General features: G+C 41.3%; 1 protein-coding gene across 6 annotated transcripts in view; it reads right to left on the reverse strand.

The window, feature by feature from the left end:
• The window catches only part of MEIS2 (Meis homeobox 2), a 166,141-nt gene that overhangs the window by 64,756 nt on the left and 77,910 nt on the right, over positions 1 to 23,475 (reverse strand). For 4 of the 6 annotated variants that reach the window (XM_088456581.1, XM_088456579.1, XM_088456578.1 and 1 more), the window contains exon 8: positions 18,029 to 18,174. In XM_088456581.1, the coding sequence (XP_088312707.1) occupies positions 18,029 to 18,174 (146 nt within the window). The remainder of the gene's footprint in view (positions 1 to 18,028; positions 18,175 to 23,475) is intronic. The other 2 variants (XM_088456582.1, XM_088456580.1) reach the window with 1 other exon arrangement.

The following is a 23,475-nucleotide window of genomic DNA, read 5'->3' on the forward strand; positions in this document are numbered from 1 at the left end:
AGCCGGATGTACTGGTTCCTCCCCTGCAGAGTCAGCAGAAATTCTGCGGCCAAGGCTCCCCTCTGGAGCAGACTCATCCGCCTCTGTCTCTGTTAGGAAATTGGAGAAAAGACTCACATTAGAATCTACATATTGGCACAATAGCATTTCTGAGATGGTGACATGACAAGACTTACCTTGGCCAACATGAGGAGCCGCAAAGTCTGGCATGTCCGTATCCATGTTGGACACGCCAAACACCTCCACAGCCTGCACACACCCCTGTGCCATCTCTTCTAAGTCTGTCAACTCCAATGACACAGGGGTGGGACCCCCACCTGTCCCCCTTGCATGCCTAGCCCTGTCGGCAAGTTTTTGCTTTAGACGATATTTGAAGTCTGCCCATCTGTGGAATGAATTTGGAACCATTATCCTTTTTTTAACAATGGGGTTTGTTTATAGGATGGGAAAGTGTTTACTTACCGCCGTTTGACATCCCGGGCTAGACGGACATAATCACCCACCCTATTGACAGCAACGGCGACCTCCTCCCACATTCTCCACTTCTGGCTTTGGCTCATATTCCTGGCTGCCTGGGGCAGGATGTCAACGCACTTCTGGATCAAAACCTCCATCTCCTTGCTTGTGAAATGTGGCTGCCTTTTTTTTTTTGCAGCTTTGGCGGGTTGACTGGGGCCAGCAGTCTCTTCCATGTCATCCTCCTCACCTATTTGGGTAAATATGCAGATTTAGCCACTTCTCAACTTGCACAATATTATGTTTTAAAATACTCATTGACACAAAATGCATGAAGGCCTTACCGCCGCAATTTTGACCATTGTTTCCCTGGTTTGAAGCCATGTCTCTGCTTCCAGCATGAAATCATCCAGAAATTCTATGTGATTTTGTGACGTATTTATACATGCGTCGTTAGATTGCGGCCGCATCATTGATTGTGCGTCCCTATGATTCATCCTTAATTTGTGCGGGAAAATAAACACTATTTATGGCTTGGTGTGTGTGGATTCGAGGTGGGGTTGTTGGAGTGTTGTCGGTGAAGTGGTTTGGATTTGGTTGGTTGGTTGCGTTTGGAGGATTTTGGAGAGTTGTTTTTTTGTTTGTTTTTGCTACATTTCTTTGGTTTTTACGGTCGCATTTTTTTCATTTTTTCTACATCCTTTCCTGATTTGGTAAGTTTTGTGCATTCAAATTTGTGGCCAATTGTTGTATTCTTCTGTTTTGTGGTTAGTTAATTTGTTTAACACTCATTTCATATTTTTTCGTTTTTTTTGGTTTTCGGACCCAAAGAAGTTTTTTGAGGACATCTTATATATTCGAGTTGGGTAAGTCCATTTTTTGTCTTGCATTTGCGAATGAATTACCGCATTTTGGACTGTTGGTGTAGTGACTTGCATTTGCGAATGAATTACCGCATTTTGGACTGTTGGTGTAGTGACTTGCATTTGCGAATGAATTACCGCATTTTGGACTGTTGGTGTAGTGAGTTGCATTTGCAAATAATTTTCCGCATTTTGGACTGTTGGTGTAGTGAGTTGCATTTGCGAATAATTTTCCGCATTTTGGACTGTTGGTGTAGTGACTTGCATTTGCGAATAATTTTCCGCATTTTGGACTGTTGGTGTAGTGACTTGCATTTGCGAATAATTTTCCGCATTTTGGACTGTTGGTGTAGTGACTTGCATTTGCGAATAATTTTCCGCATTTTGGACTGTTGGTGTAGTGACTTGCATTTGCGAATGAATTACCGCATTTTGGACTGTTGGTGTAGTGACTTGCATTTGCGAATAATTTACCGCATTTTGGACGGCTTATTCATCATATAATCCAGTTTTGCTTTTCCCTTTTCCATTTTTTGGGTCCATTTGAACCCTATTTGACGTACGGTGTGCAATGTAGTTTTCAGCGATGGGCAAATGTGTTTTTCCGTTATTTTCTGTGTTGGCTTGCAACAATTTTTTACCTAAAAAAAAACCCTTTACATTTTTGACGTCTCATTGTTGCCTTTTTTACAGTTTATACATATCATGACAATACCCCGGCATGTAAGCAGCTATGGATGGTATCAGAAAGCTAAGTTTTTTTTTCTTACTTTTGGGGTGGGTCAAAAGCCTTACATTGTAAACTTTGAATTTCAGATAGATCTGGGGCGAATTGTTCTGGCCCTGCTCCCGGAAGACGACCAACCTCAAACTCGTCCCAGGCGTAGGCATCGTAGGCATGCAAGGCCCCAGATATTTCGAACACGTGTCACCCTTTTTGGAATGCCCGATGATGAGGTTTTAAGACGCTACCGTCTACCTCCCAAAATCATCATAGACACTCTCTCATTAATAGAAAGTGATCTTGAGCGGCAAATTGACAGTCCAACAGCAATACCACCACTGACGCAATTTATGGCGGTGTTACATTTCTGTGCCTCAGGATCGTTTCAAACAACGGTCGGAATAGTGGCGGGCATCTCCCAATCCTCCTTTTCCCGGATCCTGAGGGCAGTGATGGAGGCACTTTTCAAGCACCTCCATCATTTTATTCAAATGCCTTTGGATATGGGTGCCCTTAGTGTGGCCAAGGCCAATTTTTACCAAATAGCTGGCTTCCCACACATCATAGGGGTTGTGGATGGTACTCACATACCACTTCAGCCTCCAGCACGGCTGGAGGCCATATTTAGAAACAGGAAACACTATCACTCCCTGAATGTAATGGTGGTATGTGATGCCTCCCTCCAGATCCTGTCCCTGAATGCTAAATTACCCGGAAGTGCTCATGACTCCTTCGTCATCCGGCAATCAGGGATATGGCAGAAATTAAACAACCTACAAGCTGGTGATGCGTGGCTTCTGGGTAAGTGGAGACCTTTAGTACATAACAATGTTAAGCTTGATACACAGTGTTCCTGATGTGGTCTATTTTTGTTCACAGGAGACAGTGGATACCCTTGCATGTCCTGGCTGCTCACTCCTTATTTGGCTCCCACACCAGGGCCACAAAGTGCGTATAATTCCGCACTTACAGCCACCAGGCAAGTGGTGGAGCGCTGTATCGGCCTTTTAAAAGGCCGATTCAGATGCCTCCACCGCTCTGGTGGCGAGCTCATGTATGTGCCGGATATGGTGTCTAAAATTGTGGTCCTGTGTGGGATATTTCACAACATTGCCATAAGGAGTGGTGTCCCAATGCAGCCAGAGGATGCCTTACCTGAGGATGGCCCCCCCGAGGTTGGTGGAAGGTCAGTATGTGGGGGGGCCATACGCGATGATGTTGTGGCCAGATTTTTTAGGTAAGTTTGTTCAAAACTCCAGTGTTTATACCTAATGTGTTTTTTTTTTTGGGCAAACATCTAATTTATTTTTATTTTTCTCACCATCTTCTGTTTGTTCACATAATCTTTGGCACTCCAACGCTCACTACTTCCTGCTACCCTTACCAAACCTGGATCTGGTCCTTTTGGGCATATATTCTGGAACCCATATCGCAACGCCATGTTTGTGGAATCATGTTGGCATGGTCCTTCGTCAACCAGTTCTTGATTTTGTGTTTTTATTTATTTTTTTCTTGGTATGTGTTGTATTTGAATTTATCACTGTGTATTTTTTTGGGGAGTGACCACTTTGTTTGCTCTGTTATGTGGTGAATAAATGTTTGAAGAGTGAAATGGTCTTCCTTTTTTGGGACGTTAACAGCAAGTGTAACCAGGTTAACACAAGTTACATTTGACTAAGGGGTAAACCAGTACTGACGCCAGATGAGCAAAACTGAAATATGTTTTCAGCTTTCCAATCCACACCAAAAGGAAGCCTGGCCCAACCTTGGGATTTGTAAGATTGGCCTAAGCAGCTTGCGCACCAAGTAGGAACCTGGAAAATGTAGAAATCTGAAATTGACACTACACCCAAAAAGGGAAATTACATTGTTACTGTTATGTGTTTCTGGTGTCTGTTTGACATACAAAGACAAAACACAATCTAACTTTTACAAAAGGGAAATCCTTGCAGGAACTTATGTCAGGCTAAACTATTTTGGTTTTGGTTTTTAAAAATGATCCACAACGTATATTTGTCTTTAAAATTTTAATGGGAAAATACAACAAAAAAAAAAAATCTAATGCCGAAGGAGGCCAGACAGTCGGTCGAGGGCCACCAGAAGGCCGATTACATGGTGGCGCATCTGCCCCACAACATCCGCCACCTCTTGGCGACGCCTCTGTTCCTCTGTGGGTGAGAAAAGTGTGTGGGTTAATACAACAATAGGGACTCCACAGAAAAACATTAATTAAAAAACAAATCACTCCTAAACCCAAAAACATAAATAAAAAGTGTGGGCTGGCAAAAATACAAGGCCTAGGTACAAATTCCCACAGGTATGATATGTGTATGCTTAAATCACCAGGAAGAGGTAAAGGCAAACCTTCACAATCAACAAAAGTCAAGCCACAAAAACACGAAGAAAGGCACGACACATGATTACATACAAACAGTTTGTGGTTTAAAAAAAAATAATAAAAAACATACCGGGTAAAAAATCGGGAGCTCCGGCCAAACCTCCATGATCCTCCTCGGAGGATCCGTCATTCCCCAAAGAATGGGGCGGAGTTATGCTGGACTCCGGGGAGGGGGTAATTGGAAGAGGGGTGGGTGGAGGAGAGGGGGAAGTGGGACGGAGGGGAAGGAGTCCCGACATTTCCGGGAGAGGGTCTGGGAAGGATGGGGAGGAGTGGGGAATAGGGGAAAGATTTGGGGTGGAGTGTTGGCTGGGGGTTGGGGAGAGTGGGCGGGAACGCCGACGTTGACGGCGGAGTCTTGGCTGTCCCCCTAAAATATGTCAAATAAATTGCGTTTAGTTTATGGACAAATCCGGCCAAACAAACAAACAAAAAAAAAAAAATAAAAAAAAAAAAAGCAGTAGAATTAAAAATTCATAAAAAGAGGGAAAACATGCCGACGCAGATATGAGTACAAATAATAAATAGAACAGACAGGAAAACATGCAGACGCAGATATGAGTACAAATAATAAATAGAACAAACATGAAAACATGCACACGCAGTTTGCCCCACAAACACAAACATTAAAACCACAATACATAACACTTACTTGCCAGGATCTGCATGCGAAAGCATGCCAGCAAGCGGGGCGTTCGCCGTTGCAGGTCGGACCACCTGCGCTCCAGCTGGCCGATGTTGCGGCGTGATCCAAAGGACCGCAGGCGGGACCGTACCTCCGCATACGCGGAGCGCTTCTGCCGGTTGGTCATGGGTTCTGGCTGGCTGGTGATCCGGCGATCCATGACCTCCGTAAGCACCAGCAGCTCACGCCTGGTGAATGCGGAGGCTCTCATGATGGCAATGGTGTTTTTCTTAAAAATCATTTTTGATAAAGTGTGTAAAAATTTTCTGATTGGCTAATGTATTTTGGAAATTAACAGGAGCAATTTTATTGGTTAGTGTATGAGTCATGTGTTCGACAGGGCCAGAAATCTCTGGAGAGTTAGGATAGGCTTGATGCAGTGACATGCGTAAGCAAATTTAAATAAAGAAATGAACCCAGGGAAATATGCGGGGATACACAGCAATAGTACAATTGTTTAATTGTGGTTCACATGTTTTTTAAACAATACAAGCGAATGTTTCATCCGTACGTATTCTGCGGGTAAACACAAACACAGACAAGAGTAAAGTTTCTTTCATTGTGTTGAAAAAAAACAAACAATTAAGCTAATTGATACATTGATTGGCATGATACGATTGATGGAGGTAGGCAGAATAAAGGAGCAGGTAATCGACATCTGACAAGGCCACTTCCTGTTTATACTTGTGCGTGCGTTCCTTTCAAGCCATTTCGGGGATGTACGCTCGCTATTTCGTACGCTCGTTAGTTAGAGGAGGGGTCGTCAGAGTTTTGGGAGGAATTTTAGATGCGAACGAAAATACGAGCGAGCCATTGAATTTAAATATTTTTGTACGTACGCCTAACGTACGTGCGCCCGCTTGCGAGTGGGTCTGAATGAGGGCCTTAGTTTCATCTCTAGTATTAGACAGTTACTTCTCTAGTGTTAGTTTCATCTATGGTGGTAGATTCTTCCCTAGGGGCCTATTCAACATCATTAATATCTACAACAGCAGGTGAAAATTAACAGTTTCACCTGCAATTGTAGAAAATAAGTTATCGGGCCATTCATCAAGCAGGAAATATCACAGATATCTCCTGCTTACCTTCCTCTTGCGGAATGGCCCGCTGTCCCCATACAAAGTATGGGGACAGAATTCATCAAGCTCTAAAAATACAAATATTTTTGGAACTTGATTGCAGGAGCATTCGCCATCTTCCCTATGGGAAGGAGTCCCGGGTTGCGAAGAGGGATCATTTTGGAACCCTCCGCCCCTGTTCGGCTCCTTCCGTCGTACTTTGAGGCTCTTGTGCCCATGCGTGACCTGTAGGTAACGCATACGCACTAGTGTCACTGATCCACTCTGGATCAGCTGTCTCCGCGCCAGAGCAATGATCAATTGCTCCGGTGTCCGCAGCGAGTTAGAATGTTAATTATCGGGGTTTCTTCTCTAGTATTAGACAGTTTCCTCTTTAGTGTTAGTTTATTCTCTAGTGTTAGTCACTTCCCAAGTGTTAGTTAATTTCTTCTCTAGTATTAGACAGTTTCTTCTCTAGTGTTAGTTACTTCTCTAGTGTTAGTTACTTCTCTAGTGTTAGTTTTTTTTTTTCCCTAGTGTTAGTTTCTTCACTAGCATTAGTTTCTTGCCATGTGTTAGATAGTTTCTTCTCTAGTGTTAGTTTCTTCCTAGTGTTAGTTTCTTCTCAAGTGTTAGGTAGTTTCTTCTCTAGCGAAGGGATCCAACAGGATCCCTTTCTGCAAACTGGACCTCCTTCCTATAGGAAGGAGCAGGGGCCAGGAACAAATGTCATGGCATAGGTTTCCACTATCAAGCTCCAAAACTGTAGTATTTTCAGAACTTGATGAATTTTTTCAGTCCCTTGGCCAGACTGGGACTGAAAGGTAAGCAGGAGATATCTATGATATCTCCATTTTTTTTTATAATGAATGGCCCCAATACTTAATTTCTATAAAATGTAAATTTTCACCTTTTGTAGAAATGTAGGGATAGTGAATAGACTCCCTAGTATTAAATAGTTTCTTCTCTAGTATTAGTTTAGTCTCTCTGGTTAGTTTTATCTCTAGGATTAGATAGTTTCTTCTCTAATACTAGTTTCTTATCTAGTGTTAATGTCTTCTCTAGTGTTAGTTTCTACTCTAGAGTTAGTTTCTTCCCTAGTGTTAGGTAGTATTTTCTCTAGTGTTAGTTTCTTCCCTAGTGTTAGGTAGTTTCTTCCCTAGTGTTAGTTTCTTCCCAAGTATTAGGTAGTTTCTTCCCTAGTGTTAGTTTTTTCCCTAGTGTTAGTTTCTTCCCTAGTATTAGATAGTTTCTTCCCTAGTGTTAGGTAGTTTCTTCCCTAGTTTTAGTTTTTTCCCTATTGTTAGGTAGTTTCTTCTCTGGTGTTAGTCAGTTACTTCTCTAGTGTTAGTTATATCTCTGGTGTTAATTTCTTCCCTAGTGACAGTTTCTTCCCTAGTGTTAGGTAGTTTCTTCTCTAGTATTAGATAGTTTTTCTCTAGTGTTAGTTTCTTTTCTTTTAGTAACCAACTTGCTGTGAGTAGCAGCGGTGGATACTACAACACTGAAGCAATTAATATATTAGTCACTTGTGGAGACAGCTGATCCGAAGATCACCAGTGAAACATAGCACTTCTGAATCGTGGCTTGGAAGTGCTAGTGCGGATGCATGAAGCTCCCAATGGCCAACAGGGGCGAAGGGATCCAACAGGATCCCTTTCTGCAAACTGGACCTCCTTCCTATAGGAAGGAGCAGGGGCCAGGAACAAATGTCATGGCATAGGTTCCCACTATCAAGCTCCAAAACTGTAGTATTTTCAGAACTTGATGAATTTTTTCAGTCCCTTGGCCAGACTGGGACTGAAAGGTAAGCAGGAGATATCTATGATATCTCCATTTTTTTTTATAATGAATGGCCCCAATACTTAATTTCTATAAAATGTAAATTTTCACCTTTTGTAGAAATCAAGGGATAGTGAATAGACTCCCTAGTATTAAATAGTTTCTTCTCTAGTATTAGTTTAGTCTCTCTGGTTAGTTTTATCTCTAAGATTAGATAGTTTCTTCTCTAATACTAGTTTCTTATCTAGTGTTAATGTCTTCTCTAGTGTTAGTTTCTACTCTAGAGTTAGTTTCTTCCCTAGTGTTAGGTAGTATTTTCTCTAGTGTTAGTTTCTTCTCTTGTTTTAGTTAGTTCTCTAGTGTTAGTTAATTTCTTCTCTAGTGTTTGTTTCTTCTTTAATGTTAGTTTCTTATCTAGTGTTAGTTTCACCCCTCTAATTAGTTTGATTCTTCTCTATTGTTAGTTGCTTCTCTAGTATTAGTTTTAGCTAGCTTCTTCTCTAATGTTAGTTTCTTCTCTAGTGTTAGTTTCTTTTCTAATGTTAGTTTGTGTATTCTCTAGTTTTAGTTTCTTCTATTGGTAGTTTCCTCTCTAGTGTTAATTTCTTGTTTAGAATTAGTTTATTCTCCAGCATTAGTACCTCTCTATTATTAGTTTGTTTCTTCTCTAGTGTTAGTTAGTTTGTTTTCTAGTGTTAGTTAGTTTCGTCTCTAGTGTTAGTTTATTCTCTTGTATTAGATAGGTTAGCTAGTTTCTTCTCTAGTGTTAGTTTCCTTTCTAGTATTAGTTTCTTCTCTAGTATTAGTTTGTTTCTTCTTTAGTTTTAGTTTCTTCTATAGGTAGTTTCTTTTCTAGTGTTAGTTAGTTTATTCTTTAGAATTAGTTTATTTTCCAGCATTAGTACCTCTCTAGTATTAGTTTGTTCTTTTCTAGTGTTAATTTGCTTCTCTGGTTTTAATTTGCTGTGTAGCATTAGTTAGTTTCTAGAATTAGTTAGTTAATTTATTCTCTCATGTTAGTTTATTCTCCATTATTAGCTCTTTTTATAGTGTAAATTTCTTCTCTAGCATCAATTAGTTTCTTCTCTAGTGTTAATTACACACTTCTCTAGCCATATGAAAACAAACACATAATAAATATTAGTACTGAATGACTGCACTGAAAATAAGAGTAATGCAGGCAGAATACTTGTACAGAAACAACTGCAGGCTGCAAAATGCATCACAAGTGAAAAGTCCACTGACCCCCAACCAAAGACCTGCCTTCAGTACACTATAGCTTATATTCATAATCATCCTTGTTGCGCCTGGAGAATACTTCCAGCTCAAGAGCTGGGATGGGGCACATTCAGAGGGGACCAGCTTGGATGGAGGGAGGGTTTTGGCAAAAAAATTAATTGTGAGTTTAGACCTCTTATGCAAATACAGCCACACAACCAGTCAGCATTTGTATTCCAATTGTTGCTCTTTTAATTTGCAGTCACTTTGTAATACAGCTGCATAAAGTCAACAGATGTAGGGGCCTATTTCAGATCGCGGTATATTGGGACAATTTAAAATGTATCTTTTTTTAAACATTGGTTGCATTTAGGAGAACCAATATATAGTTTGAGCATGAGGCAGGGTGGTACCCATCCCCCATGTACTCTAATAACTCCAATTGGGGTTCATTCACACAGATTAGTTTCATAGAGGAATTAAATTTAAATGCATTTTGTTTTATAGCTGACTGCAACTCTGTTGCTTCTGCAGTGACTCCCAGGATGACTTTCTTATTTACTCCAGAGGATTTCGGAACAGTCACCTGGCGGGTCCAGTGTAGTTTGTATGAAAAACTAACACGCAGTTGTCTGAATAAACTCCTCCAGAGGCGCACTGCTGGGCCCTGTATAGCGATTGGGGGCCCTAATGGTCAGTCATTGTGTGTTGTAGAACCCAAAAACACATGGGAACATTTCCAAACTTAGTGCATTTTTGTTTCCCTTGGGGTAGGTTTAAACAAGTAAAAGATATGAAAAATGTTCCCAGGCTAAACATATTTTTTAAATAAGCTCTATACCTGATAAATAGATCTAGTAATAAAATATAATACAACCTTCCAGGGTTAGTTCGGTGGTTGTAGAGTTAATTCAGGGCAAACCCACAGTTTCTGGCAGGCCTACCTGGGAGTGAGCAGGCCTGGGAGATGTCCTTTGAAGACTGCTGCCTTCCAGACACACAGTGGAGGAAGGTTCAGGTTACAGAGAAGCTTGGACAGGGATGATTAATTACAGCAGCGTCTGCCACCAGCCAAAACATGTGCAAGGGGCTTCATCTTGTTATGTGTTACCCTGCACAATCCTGCGCCCTTGACAAAAAGGTCACTTACCAACAGGGGAGTTTTTGGTCCTTTCATTTGAGGATTCTTAACCTGACATTTTATTGGGAACAAAAGAGTACAGATATTTGTCAGTTCAGTGTAAATGTGTCTGCTTTGGCAATAGTATGACCTCAAGAGCAACTGTAGGGTACACTTGCTGGTTATGACAGATCAGCGCCATCGAAGATGTTTACAATTGAATGGATATTTCATCTATAGCTGTTTTGGGTTAGGATAGTGGTTTCTGTGTGTGTGTAGAGGTTCTGCCCATACAGAAAAGGGTGGCAGTGAAAAACATGACTGTTGCTTTGTCCTGACACAACAACTGAATAAAATAAGATGAATGAAAACCTGGGTTTCATTAGTCTAAGTCATTCTGAAGAGAAGAGACGGACAATCGCACAAAACAGGATTCAGCACAGCAGCTGAAATTTCTGCTGGCAGATTTTTGGAGTCTCAGACACTCACAAAAAAAAAGCAGAAACGTAAATAAAATAAAAATATCTAATGGATAAGAATGGATCAGGATATGCCATTATAACTTTAGATGATAATAAATCTTTAAATGTGCCAGTGATTGCTCTGGAGTAACTGAGCAAGCCTGCCAATCACTGTGTGAATCCACAGAGCAATTGAGACTGTAAAAAAAAATGTACAGCTTCTCACTTTTAGCAAATCTGCAAACGTTACAGAGACATATTATCATAATCCCAGCAGTGATCCAGAGTATAAACTCTTTGGTATATTGTATTTAAAATTATAGTATGTTAGAATTAATGTTGTCTAGTCAATCTATGTAGGACCAATATTTTATGTTTTTAAGATATATTTTAAGCCACAAGGATGTCTGCAAAGTAGCGGGATTGTTCTGGTGTAGACATGTTGTATTTAGTCATTATAGCAGCACACTGGAGGTTACAATTTTGCACAGTACCATTATGCCCATCAGTGACATACCCTAGGGATGCTTTCTAGATAAATGACAATAATGAAGGTGCCTATGATCACAGGGGCCATTTTCGGCGGTCCAGCTGGATCTTACTGAGCATATTGTGCTGCAGCCTGCACTGCTAAGTTAAATATATTCACAACTAATTATTGGCTGCTGTTCAGTTAAAGCACTAGACTCGTTTTCTTAGTCCAGTAGCCTTGCATGCGTTCTATGTGTCTGTCTTATCAAAATTCTTCCACTGAATCATCACATCATTGAAACCAGCCCAACCATCCTGCTCTCCTACCTGGTCTGTACAGGGTATCAATGCAGCATTATGTGAGTTTTCAGACTTCTACTTGGCAGAATAGAAAAAATTAAATCTACCAACACACTGTTGACCCAATTCTATTCTACAACAGCCTGACCTTCATTACCCTGGGTTGTGTAGTCAGCCAAAGGTTAAATCACACAGCAGCCCTTAGTTTATGTAGTGAGGGGTAAATATAGAGGGCTGCTTCTTTGGAAATCGGAACTGCTCCTTTAAATATAGAATCAGGAAAAACATGACAGATGGCAGGGAATGGGGAATGGTGGAATGGTGAGTGTTCTCTCCCAGCAGAGGCAAGAGACGTGAAGGAAGGGAACAGAGGATGATGGAGAGATAGAGAGGGGAGAGAAGAAGGATGGATGCTATAATTAGCTGCAAGTGCCTAAAACATGTCAACAGGGGAAAAGGAGGAGCACTGTGCCGCATGCTGGTCTTTGAAGTAGGAAGTCCCAGAGATAGCTAGAGGAAACCTGTCAGATCTCACAGGTTTGCGTATCAGAGATTTCTGTTGAGTTTTACACATCAAACCCACAGTATTCCCGTCACAATGATCCCTTCATTGCTGAATCTCACTCGGTTGGCCTCTCCAATCTCTACACAGACATATTATTGCTCCTCTTGAACTGAACATTAGAGTGTGAGCTCTCAGGGGAAAGGATCGTTTGTGACTGTCGCTGGCGTTCACAGCTACAAAAATCAATTCTGCTTGATATCTACTGAACAAACAAAAGCACAAAAATATATATATATAAAGTAGATGATAACCAGACACGATGGCTTAAAAATATATTCTAACTGTTAAAAAGATAGATACACTAACAAAATGCATATTGTGTGGCCATAGTGGCACATACAGTATGAGACATGCATTCGTCTCCGCCAGGATGCAATATGCAGACACAGCTTCTGCAGACAGTATCAGATAAGAAAATGTCAACTCATGAAAACAGCCATGAATCTCAGCCTTGCACATTCACACAGTCATAAAAACAAGTGCAAACATCATGCATGGTGTCTATTTTTCCAGTTACAGATTCCAAACTGATTCAATGTAGTATGTTTCTACTCATGAACCAGATGCTGGGGAGTCCACATCACACAGCATATATATCATCTACCTCAACCACCTAATGAGCAATATATTGTGTTTTTAGATGCCAGGAGAGCAACAAGTGGGCACAACTGATAAAGTAAATGATGGATTTCTGGTAATGCTTATTTACACCTAATACTGATAAACATAACTTTGTGTATTGGACCCTCCTTTTATTTCATATGGTAATATCATTTTACTTTCCACCTCTACCAAAGTACCTATGAGAACTGGTAACTGTTGAGATCCTGTTTGTTCATAATAACTGGAGGATTCTGGGAAGCAACTAGATTTCAGACAGACCATTAAAGTAAAGGTATGTAACACCAGAATCACTATTCACTATCCCACTTAAAACCGTATATATCTGGCTACCAAATGTTATAATATTATCCCCCTTGCATATAGTCTGTGGTGGTTGTGGGTGGGGTGGGGATATTGGTATTACTGCCTTAAAACCAGAATATGAATATGTCTTGAATGGGAAACACTTGACAATGGTACGTTGCAGAGTGAGTGTTTCTATGACATGTGTTAAGTGTGGATCGCCTAGTGGGTATCCAGCCTTAATCTTATAAAAAGGAGGTAAAATTCCTCAGTTCAATAATGTAATATAAGTAACAAATAGCTACAGTAACACAAAATTCCTGCACGTATTACCTTTCAATGAATGAGCAGTTAAGAAGGGCACACAGGAGATGTTAGGATCCCACCAAAAGGGTACAAGAGCCGATATAAACAGCTCTTGTACAGCTCACCTCAAGAACCAATGTACAATGCTTTGCCTGATGAGGGAACATTTAGCTTAAATCCTAAGTAAGTGGTGTCTTTGTGACTGAAGATTTCCTGCCTCTGTCCCCAAATAAATATGTTTTCTGCGGGCAAAATTGAAGAGCACTTGAGGGTGAAAAAGTCGGGAAGCTTGAGAGGCTAATTGAGTGAATGGAGGGCACCCCTCCCTCTCTGTGGGCACAGTGAGCACTTGGGAGTGCAGGTCAGTGCATTGTGTGCCCAGAATACCTTTCCTTTCTGGCTGTATAGCTTAATCCCGCTGCATGGGAACAGTATGGGAACGACAAAGACGTGGAATTTGGTAGGGACCAATATTGTGCATAGTATATAACCCAAAGGAAAAAAAACACATTTATTTACACTATACATAGTTATTGGTGTATAGTCTAATGTAAATCACAACCTTGCTAAAATATTCTCAGGAATTACTTATTTCTAAAGTGATCTCTAGCACAAATACAACACAAATGTAAAGACTAGGGGGCAAATTTACTAAGTAGTAGATTTTCAAAACCCTCAAATGTACAGATATTTGCCAGCCAGATATAAAAGGGCAATAATAGTAAATGTAAATTCAGACTTGTTTTGCACTATTAAGTATTATTGTCCTTTTATACACCTGAAAAGTAGAGATGTATGCAGACCCCCGTGTCTTGGTTCTAAATCATCGTCGTGTTTTGGTTTTGGCAAAACCACTGTCAAGTGTTTTGGTTCGGTTTTGGTTTTTCTAGAAAAATTTATAAAAAGAGGTAAAAACATGTCACTTGGACCACTATTTGTTCTTATGGTATTATTAACATCAATAATATCATTTCCAGTCCAAAAATCGTGAAATCACTGAAGGAGCGACTTAAATGCAATCTAAAATACGTTAGATCTGGTTTTTAGATCCGAACTTTGCGAGAAGACCCAAGGTGGGACTCAGTTCGTTTCGGAACCCCAAAGTACAGGTGTGTTCGGATCTCAGCAAAACCAGACTGCACAGCTCTACTAAAAATGTAATGTTATACTATAATATTAGGAAAAGGAGCATACTATTTTGCCCATTCATCCTGATTTGCTATTTCCTGCAAAAATGGCTATAGAAATTCCTACTCTGTACTACCAACAATTATCACAATTGGTACAACTGCATTCATAGATATGAAAAACGCAAAATGTAATCTAAATCAGCTACACTATAATCAGTTCATCAGAACACTGACGGCACTCTATTTAAAAAATCTGAGTGATGCATCTCTAATCTTCCGGGACACTCCACCTGAGCATACGCACACCAGGCCATTCCCCCACTGTGCATGCACCAGGAGTTGCAGCAGTGGCCTGGGAAGAGAGTGGTGCTCAGGGGAGTGACCTAGTATCTGCCCTTCTCACCTGCAAACCGGTAGTGGCTGCACCTTGTAGTTCCTCCCTTGGTTTCAATCACAAAGTGTTAAAGTTTTAAGTGGTCTTGGTGTAAAAAAAAAAACTAAACATTTTGTTTTATTGATTGATTGGGCTTTGAAGAGCTCCTTATCAACAAAGGTAATCTGATTAATTCTCTCCAACATTAACACCTCAATTTACCATGGTGCTACTGAATCTGCCTTGCATTTCCAACTTTCTTTTTAAGTAAGTGTAACTTGCAGCCTGTTCATTTTATCTTGCTTCCTTAAGATTGAATCAACCTCCATCCTTAAGCAGCTACAAACCAACAGGAAAGCTAGTGCACAGCTTAGCCAAGTGCGGGATGGGGCAAATAATTAAAAAATGCAATTGCTTGAGACAATTATGTTAATCTGTGATACTTTAGTCAAGAAAAAAACCCTTCTGTACCTATCTTACCACCTGGTATATTTTTATCCTTGAATATAATACAACGTGAATTTTTAAGCGTAACAATTGCATATCTAAGCATGTTTCTTTTTAACCTCCTGATTCCAAAAACAGCTACAAGAGTTGGTACGGGAAGAAAAAAGTTTCATTCTCAGTCATACGTGTGTCAGGCGGAGCTTGCGCCAAGCTATTCACTTGCTCTAGTTTTCACAAATGGTCCTGAAGGTTTCACAGGACTGACAGGACACGTAAGAGTCATTCCAGAAATGTTCTGATCTGCAGGCCTTTGAAAGAGTTTTATGAGGAGTATGGCTGGCGTGACGGGAGTTAAAGCATTGTACGGTTGGTAAGGCCCCCAGCTGAAGTGATGTAGCAAAGAACAGCTGTGAAGTAATTCTACTAATGATGAGGATAATAAGCACATGGCAGGGTTCAGGGCTGGCTGCTGAAGCTTCACTGCTCCTGAATAGATAGAAGTCATTAAATACCCTTGATTATCTCTGACCAATATGTAATGGGTTTACAGCCCTTTCATTTAGTCAGTATTTTCCTAGGACTCATTATTTTGCCTTTCCTTAAGTAAGAAGTCCAGCGGTTCAATGTTCAGTGGAATTTCCGCTCAGCTAAGTGGGCAGAGGCCAATGACCTTGAAAAGAGAGGCACCTCTTAGCCAAAATCAGTTTCCGGTCATACATCGGTCAGAAAAAAAAGCTTGTCCGGATAATTTCACCTGCTCCTCTCCTAGTCCCAGGAAGAAAATCAATATAACTCTAATTTCAAAAGTGACTTGATATGCCCTCTGAAGATGATAAGCTGGCTGTTTTATTTTTCAACCGTAAGCACTGTTAGTTCTTTTGAGGAGAACATTCTCAGGAGTTATCTTTAGAGCTCCAAGGTCTACACCAAAGCCAGGCTTGATAGGCAAATCAGTCCACTTCAATACTTTGCCACTGAGGCACCCCTTGACACCGTCAAATATCCCTGTCCATTCCTATTAATATATACATCTATTGTAGTTGACTCATTTATTATGGGACTGATAAAAAGACAATAAAAATGTGCCAACAGTTTTGATCACAGACCACCTAAAGAGCATACAAAAAGTCAAAGGAAAGTACTCTCCCAGCAGTAATGAGACCTTTTACATTCACTACAACCAGAGGCTGCTCCAGAAGTGGGGCTGCAGCACAGTTCAAAATTAAAATTTTGGAGCCACACAAACTGCCAGTGAGTCCCAGCCGGCGATGTTTGGCAGCTTTTGGGGTGGCAATTGGTGTGGTTCCCCTATTTGAGTTTTGAACTGCGTTGCAGCCCCACCTCTGGAGCCTCCACTGACTACAACTATATATCTTAGTAAGCATTCTAATGAATATTTCTGCTTGACACTAGCCTTGATTGATCTACCAGTTTTCATTGGTATGAATACTTTGCAAATCACACTGTTTGATAGAATACCTTGATTTATGTTGATGTAGATGCCCTGTATGTGAATGTTCTCACCACAGAACATGGAAAAAGATTACAAGGAGTCTATGGCCTTTACAAAAAAAGAAAATATATTGAAATATTAAGATCTTTAAATGACAGATACTACAATATTCATCACTTGATAACATACACTTAATTAAGGCAGTGTCTACAGATATTTCCTTTTGATTAATATTTCCTTTTGATTAATATTCCACTGACATTCCAACATCATTCTGATGGCATCAACATGTTCTTTTGCAGTTTTAAACTACAGAATAAGCCCCTCTGGCAGTGAAAGAGCTAAAAAGTCGCTATCCAAACACAACGTCCTCTCTGGCTGTGTTAGTTCAGCACAATCGGAAGCTCAACTGAATGTGCTCCGTTGAACACTAGCAATACAGTGAGTTACTGCCTATCACACAAGCAAAGCAACATAACAACAGAGAACACAGGAACTGTGGTTGTAAAAATATGATATTATCATAATTGTCTGTCTAGTGCATAGATTCTCAACCAGTGCCTCATATACTCTATCCCAGGAGAACCCTAGGCAGTTACATGGGGTACTTTCACCTGTTAAATTTAACGTAAAACAACAGTTTCCTGAACAAGCAAACATAAAAGGTCTACAAATATCACAGCTGCAATTTATAACAAATTTAAAGACATATGGGGGTACTTGGTGAATAAATGAGAAACCCTGGTGATATTTCTTATATGATCACATAAGTACATACATTTTGTATAATCAGACACCCTGCTTATTTGCTGCTGCATTTAATATTAAACAACTTGCTCTAATAAGGGGGCCGCTCTGTTCTAAGATAAGGTATCCAAATAATGCCTACTGAGCGCCTGCACTGATTAATCTAAAGCAAGGTTCTATGTGTGCCTCCAAACATCTCCTAAACATGTACTTTGGTTTCCATCTTGGTTCCGCTTTGGAGATAAAATTTCATTACAAATGGGCAATGTTGACTTTTTTACTGCAACTGTCAATGATAACAGTCCACCATTTTGTGTAGGACACAACCACCTTCACTTTCCATGTTGTTTATTACTATGGTGGTTGGAAAGTTAGACACAATTCAGACTACAGTCAAGGTTCACGACTTTTCCTCAGGCAGCCTGGCAATGGACTCTTCATAAAAAATTAATTCAACATTACAGCCCTGAACAGTGCGTTCCCAAAGCAACCCCTGCAGTATGGAGCCCTTTAACTCGTTCACGTGCAGACAAAACACTACTGGTAAATGAAGCTGAAGACTCACCGTGAGATGCTGGAAGAGCCACGCCCTCATAATATTTGTCGCTACTTTGGGGAATATGCCTCTTTTCTTTTGTCTCTTTTTGTCCTTGTCTGGGTCATCATCGTCCCCTGTGCCGGGAGAAGCCACACTGTTATCTAACACATCCCCTGCATGGTGAAAAAGAGAGAGATATTGACCTCATCAGAGAAACGTCATTCTAGCAATCATGCAACCTATCTCCCTACACCTCTTTCTATGGGAATCATTAGACTATATTCATAGAACGTTCAACACCTGCATGGTTTAGAGCTGCAGTCTATTTGTGAGTGTCTATTTCAAGCCATTCTTAACCCTTTATCTGAGGACTACTGCGCTGAAAGAAAGGGACCAGGTAGCAAGATATGCTGTTGCCTCTGCCTTTAGGAAACTGTCAGTTTATTACTGCTATTTGTACTAGTAAATTCTCTGTGCTGTAGCAAATATTACCAGGTTTCCTTCACCTGTGGTTTCCTTTACACCTCTATGCAATCAGCTGTTTAAGTCTATGATTACACTACAATTTCCCATGATGCCATGTTAGGAGCGATAGTTAGGCAACAGCTACCCGTGCATCATGGAAGATAACCAACTGAGTATGATGGTGAATGTAGTAGTTACTGACTTAAGGGGTCTATTTACTAAGCTTTGGATTGAGATAAAGTAAACTGAGATAAAGGGCCGTATTCAATTAGAAGCGAAAAGTCCCATACTTTACCGACATCGCTGGTTTTGTATGCGAAAAAGTATCGCGCGCGTCCCCGCTTATCCCCGTATTCAATTTCAAAGGACACAAAAACGCGTCCCAGCAAAACTTAAACAGTCGAAAAGTGCTGGCAGATATGGGGAAATCAGCCTGACACCCCCCAAAAGATGCACTGACATGGGGGATCACTATGGATACCCCCAAATAGCCCTGCTGGAGGTATTTGGGGTGCTTAAATGCTCTCAATTGTTGATATTTTGCATCTTTGCACAAGTGGTGAAGAATAGCTTTTTGAACTTTTTGGGGGCAAAAATAAGTAGTCCCAGCAAATTTGGGGTACATGAAAATGGGTGCAAGCATGGTTAAAAATTGCTAAAGTGAGGTCTTAAAAAGCGTTAAAAACGGACCTTCAGCAAGCACCTGCAATAAAGAAAAACCTGCCCCATACTTGCAGGCCCCCCAAAGTCTATTTAGCTAGTTTTTAAGTTTGTACCCCAACTTTGAACTTATTCGCTCCCTTTTCAAAGTAATTTTTTGGGGTGTTCTTTAATTCTTTTTTGGATTTTTTTGATGCAGTTTACCTTTGGGGACCTGTCCTAAAGATGTAGGGTGGTTTCCCCACCTTTGCACCCCAAAACCGCAATTCTGCACTTTTTTCCGTCAACTATTCATAGGCAAGACTTTTCCGCCGGGTACATTGCATTGCGTTTTCGCACCGGCGATAAGCCGCAACAATTGAATACGGGGATAAGTTTCCGCTGGCGAAGTGACGTCACCGGCGAAACTTTTTCGCAAAACACGGCTTTTCGCCGCTAATTGAATATGACCCATAGTCCCAACCAATCAGCTCCTAAGTGCCAAGTTACATGCTGTATTTGAAAAATGAAAGTTAGGAGCCGACTGGTTGGGACTTTATCTCCGTTCACTTTATCCAAGGCTTGGTAAATAAACCCCTTAGACAGATGCTAAATGTCATGCCATTCCCCAACATGCTCAGTGTCTTAATGAAGTATCATGGGAGATGTAGTTCTGCGACAGTAGGACTAATGGAAGTTGACTTTCCCTGGTCTACAAAGAGAAGGTCCAAACTTAAAAATTATAGCCTTCCCTGAGTTGTAGCATTTTGCTCATTAACAAATATTTAATTTGATTGGCTGTATATATGAGTTAAGGAATGCTGAATATAGCTAGTCTGAATGGATGGAACTACAAATACAGAAATAATAATAAACACTTATGTTTTTCTTGTAAGAAAAAAGAAAAGTTGAGTACTACAAGTCATATGAATAGTTGAATACCACAAGAGGCTGCAGGTATTAGCATCTACAGACGCCTCAGCTTATCTTGCTCACAGTACTGATGTACAGGGAATGGCTGAGCAGTCCATGCTGCATCAGAGCTGAAACAGTTAAAATTAAAAGAAAAAAGCATACACTCGTCAATGCCAGTGTGCCAACTTAATCAGAAGTTTCCATCACCCAATCTTGCTCTTTTGTGCTTTTCCATGGCATTAATTGTGCATTAGCAAAAATCATTCACTTTTAAGAGCCTTGCTTATTTTTTTCGCCCTGCGGCTCCGATGCCTTGAAAGCAATGCCTGCAGGGCGTGTGAATTATGTATCTGAAAAACCCTGCTGCTGGGGCAATACTAGCCCCCACCTTCCGAAAAATTTATACTGCCACGTCTCCCTCTTTTTGGGAAGGCATCAATCAATGAGGGCCGGATATATTACTCGCATGCATTAATATTTGAACTAATAACTTTAGGGGGGTGGGCAGCTAGGGTTAGACATAGAGGCAAGATACTTGTGGGATAATCAAATGCAAAATAAATGAAGATGAGGAGGACACTCAGCTCTGGATGGCTAATTTCTTTTTTCATCTTGCACATCATTAGCCTACAGCCACACCAAAGAGAAAACTGAAGGGGAAGGGGGGCTTAGTGCTGCCTACTGGCCCCTGACAAGCTGCATGTCCGAGGGACTGATGTAATAGCAGAATTGACATTAATTAGCCCCATAAAGCTATAAATCTCAGATTAAGGCAGAAGCATGTCCCAGTAAAACTTTACATAATAAACTTTGGATGGATCTATGGCATCCCCAGGATACACAGTGATAAAGGCAGTTACACCTTTCTTTCGGGCATAAACACATGCCTGGTGGCAAGGTGAACTCTGCAAAGATGAATAGCACAGGATAGGTTTATTAGCTGTGAACATACCAACAACATGACCAAGTCATACATTGTTGTTGTTTCTGCAGGAATCACAGTGATCTGTCATCTAAGTTTGTTCCATAGATGGGGTGAAGCAAAATAATAATGGGGAAAAAAAATGACAAAATCACTATGCATGACTAATAGGCAGAAACAAACTCACTTTGCCACCATGAAGCTTAGTGTTGCGTACAAACAGGACGATTAAAATGCACGATATGAACGATAACGATATCGTGCATATTGTTATCGTTCATATCATGCATTTTTTGGTCCCTTCCACCAACCAATGACCTGCGATGCGCGGGTACGTATGGACGATAACGATATCGTCCATCGCCCATGCATGCAGGCCAACCTGGTCGATATCGACCACATTACACATCGTTGTTCGCGGGTCGTTGGCCATTGTTGGTGGGTTGGTGGTGTGCTGGATGATCGATATATCAACCAGGTTACATAGGGACCCGCGATCATTGCTCATGGGTCGCTGGCCCATCGTTGGTGAGTTGGTGGTGTGATGGATGATCGATATCGATCATCCAGCACTCCGGGAAGGTGCAGGACGATCAGTCAGCGATATTGTTATTGCTGACTGATCGTACCGTGTGTACACACCATTAAGGAATATGGATAAAAATTTTAAAAAATAAAATAAAAAGTCAATCAATTGTTATATAATTGCAGTACAGTTATATAGTTGTCATCTGTATATCTGCTAGAGTTGTGTTGTTGGCCAACTTTTGTTACTGTTTCACTCTTAGCTCAGGGCCTGTTTCAAATATGTACGCTAATGCATTTGCAGCTGCGATCTCATACGCAGCTGCTGTGTGAAAATATGCCGCCTGGAAATGTATTGAGACGCCCTCCGGCAGCTTCGCAGATTCAAGCAATTGCGTATAAACATGTAGCTGTGGTCGCAAATAATTGACCATCTGAGTAACCCTATTGTCACGCAGACTGGCTGCGGGAACTGAGACACTGGCACCATGTTTTCTGCGTACAGGAACGCAGATGTAGGCTGAGACCCTGAAAATGGTCTGCGTCACGCCTGCGTTTCTGCTGCCATTCCCTGTAACTGCCCTCAAATGGTCCCCGACTGTCAATCACTTTGCAAACAAATCCTTACTGCCAGCGTAATCGCTGAGGTACCTTGGTGTATGCACAGTGTGACCGTTTGCACAGTCAACCGATAATCGCTCAACTACATAAATATCAGCATTTCATACATCTCTGAAACAGGACCTCAGCTCTTTCATATAATTTCTGACTCACCTGATCTTCAATCTCAAAGCTTTCAAGGAGTCTATACCACTAAGACATCAGTCCACTACACACCTGATATATGCTGTCATCAATGCACATTTACACATCTTCCATACTACTTAACTGCATACTGCTGAAGGCATTTCCATGGGCTGTATTTTAGAAGAATGCATTGTAAAGGAATCGGTATCAGATGCCAGCGCACGGGATCCCGGCTGTTAGAATCCCGACACCGGCACCCCGAAAGGGTTAACATAGCAACATTTGTTGGTTGGTATGCTCCCCCTCCCCCTCTCCCTACCCTAACCCCCCCTCATTGGTGCCTATCCCTAACTCTCCCCCCTTAGTGCCTAACCCTAACCCTCCCTCTACTGCCTAACCCTAACCTCCCCCCTAACACCCCGATACTTACCTTCGGTATCCCGAAAGTCGGGATTCTGGTGCCGGGCTTCTGACCGGCATTGGGATTTCAGCATCGATAGGAGTGTCGGCATCCAGACCGCTGAGATGCCGAACGCATACCATTGTGAACACCCGTATGTTGAATCTGTGCACTCTTTCCATCTACTTCCAATATCCATAAATAACCTTTACCAACACATTGATAACCATATAGAAGTTCTACTACCTCAGTACCCATATACAAAATCAAGGAGTCTCTGTAACCATACCCAACATCTACCATCATCTCGATCTCAGTAACTATATCCAACACTTATCACCATCTCAGTCTCAGTGTCCATATCCAAACCTACTACCCTATCCACAGTTCTGGAGCAGGGCACACTTGACATCAGGCGAGGGAGTGAGGCCCCCGGCAGAAGGTAAAGTAGTGAGCTGTCCGGATGCTCTGGGCAGCTCTATATACTGCTCAGAGCAGCTCTGCATCAGCTTTACTGGCTAGGCACCCTGCTTGCCAGATACAGGGGCGGTTGGGCAGCGGTGGTGCTGCCCACGGCGTCCTGCTCCCTGAGCGAAGGTACCGCTCGCATACCCCACCCTATGGCCATGAATACCAAACACCCACTGCTATCTTAGAACCATCTCAGTCTAAGTAACCATAACAAACATCTACTGCTCTCTTTGTCTCAGTGACCATACCCAACATCTACCCCAGATCAGTAACCACACCCAATACCTCCTGCCATCTCAATCTGAGTGATCATACCTAAAACCTACCACCATATCACTAATCATACACAACACTTACTGCCATGTCAGTCTCAATAACTATACCCAACAC

The sequence above is a fragment of the Taudactylus pleione genome, unplaced genomic scaffold (genome assembly GCF_031769625.1).
Source record: "Taudactylus pleione unplaced genomic scaffold, aTauple2 ptg000707l, whole genome shotgun sequence".
NCBI classification, from domain to species: domain Eukaryota; kingdom Metazoa; phylum Chordata; class Amphibia; order Anura; family Myobatrachidae; genus Taudactylus; species Taudactylus pleione.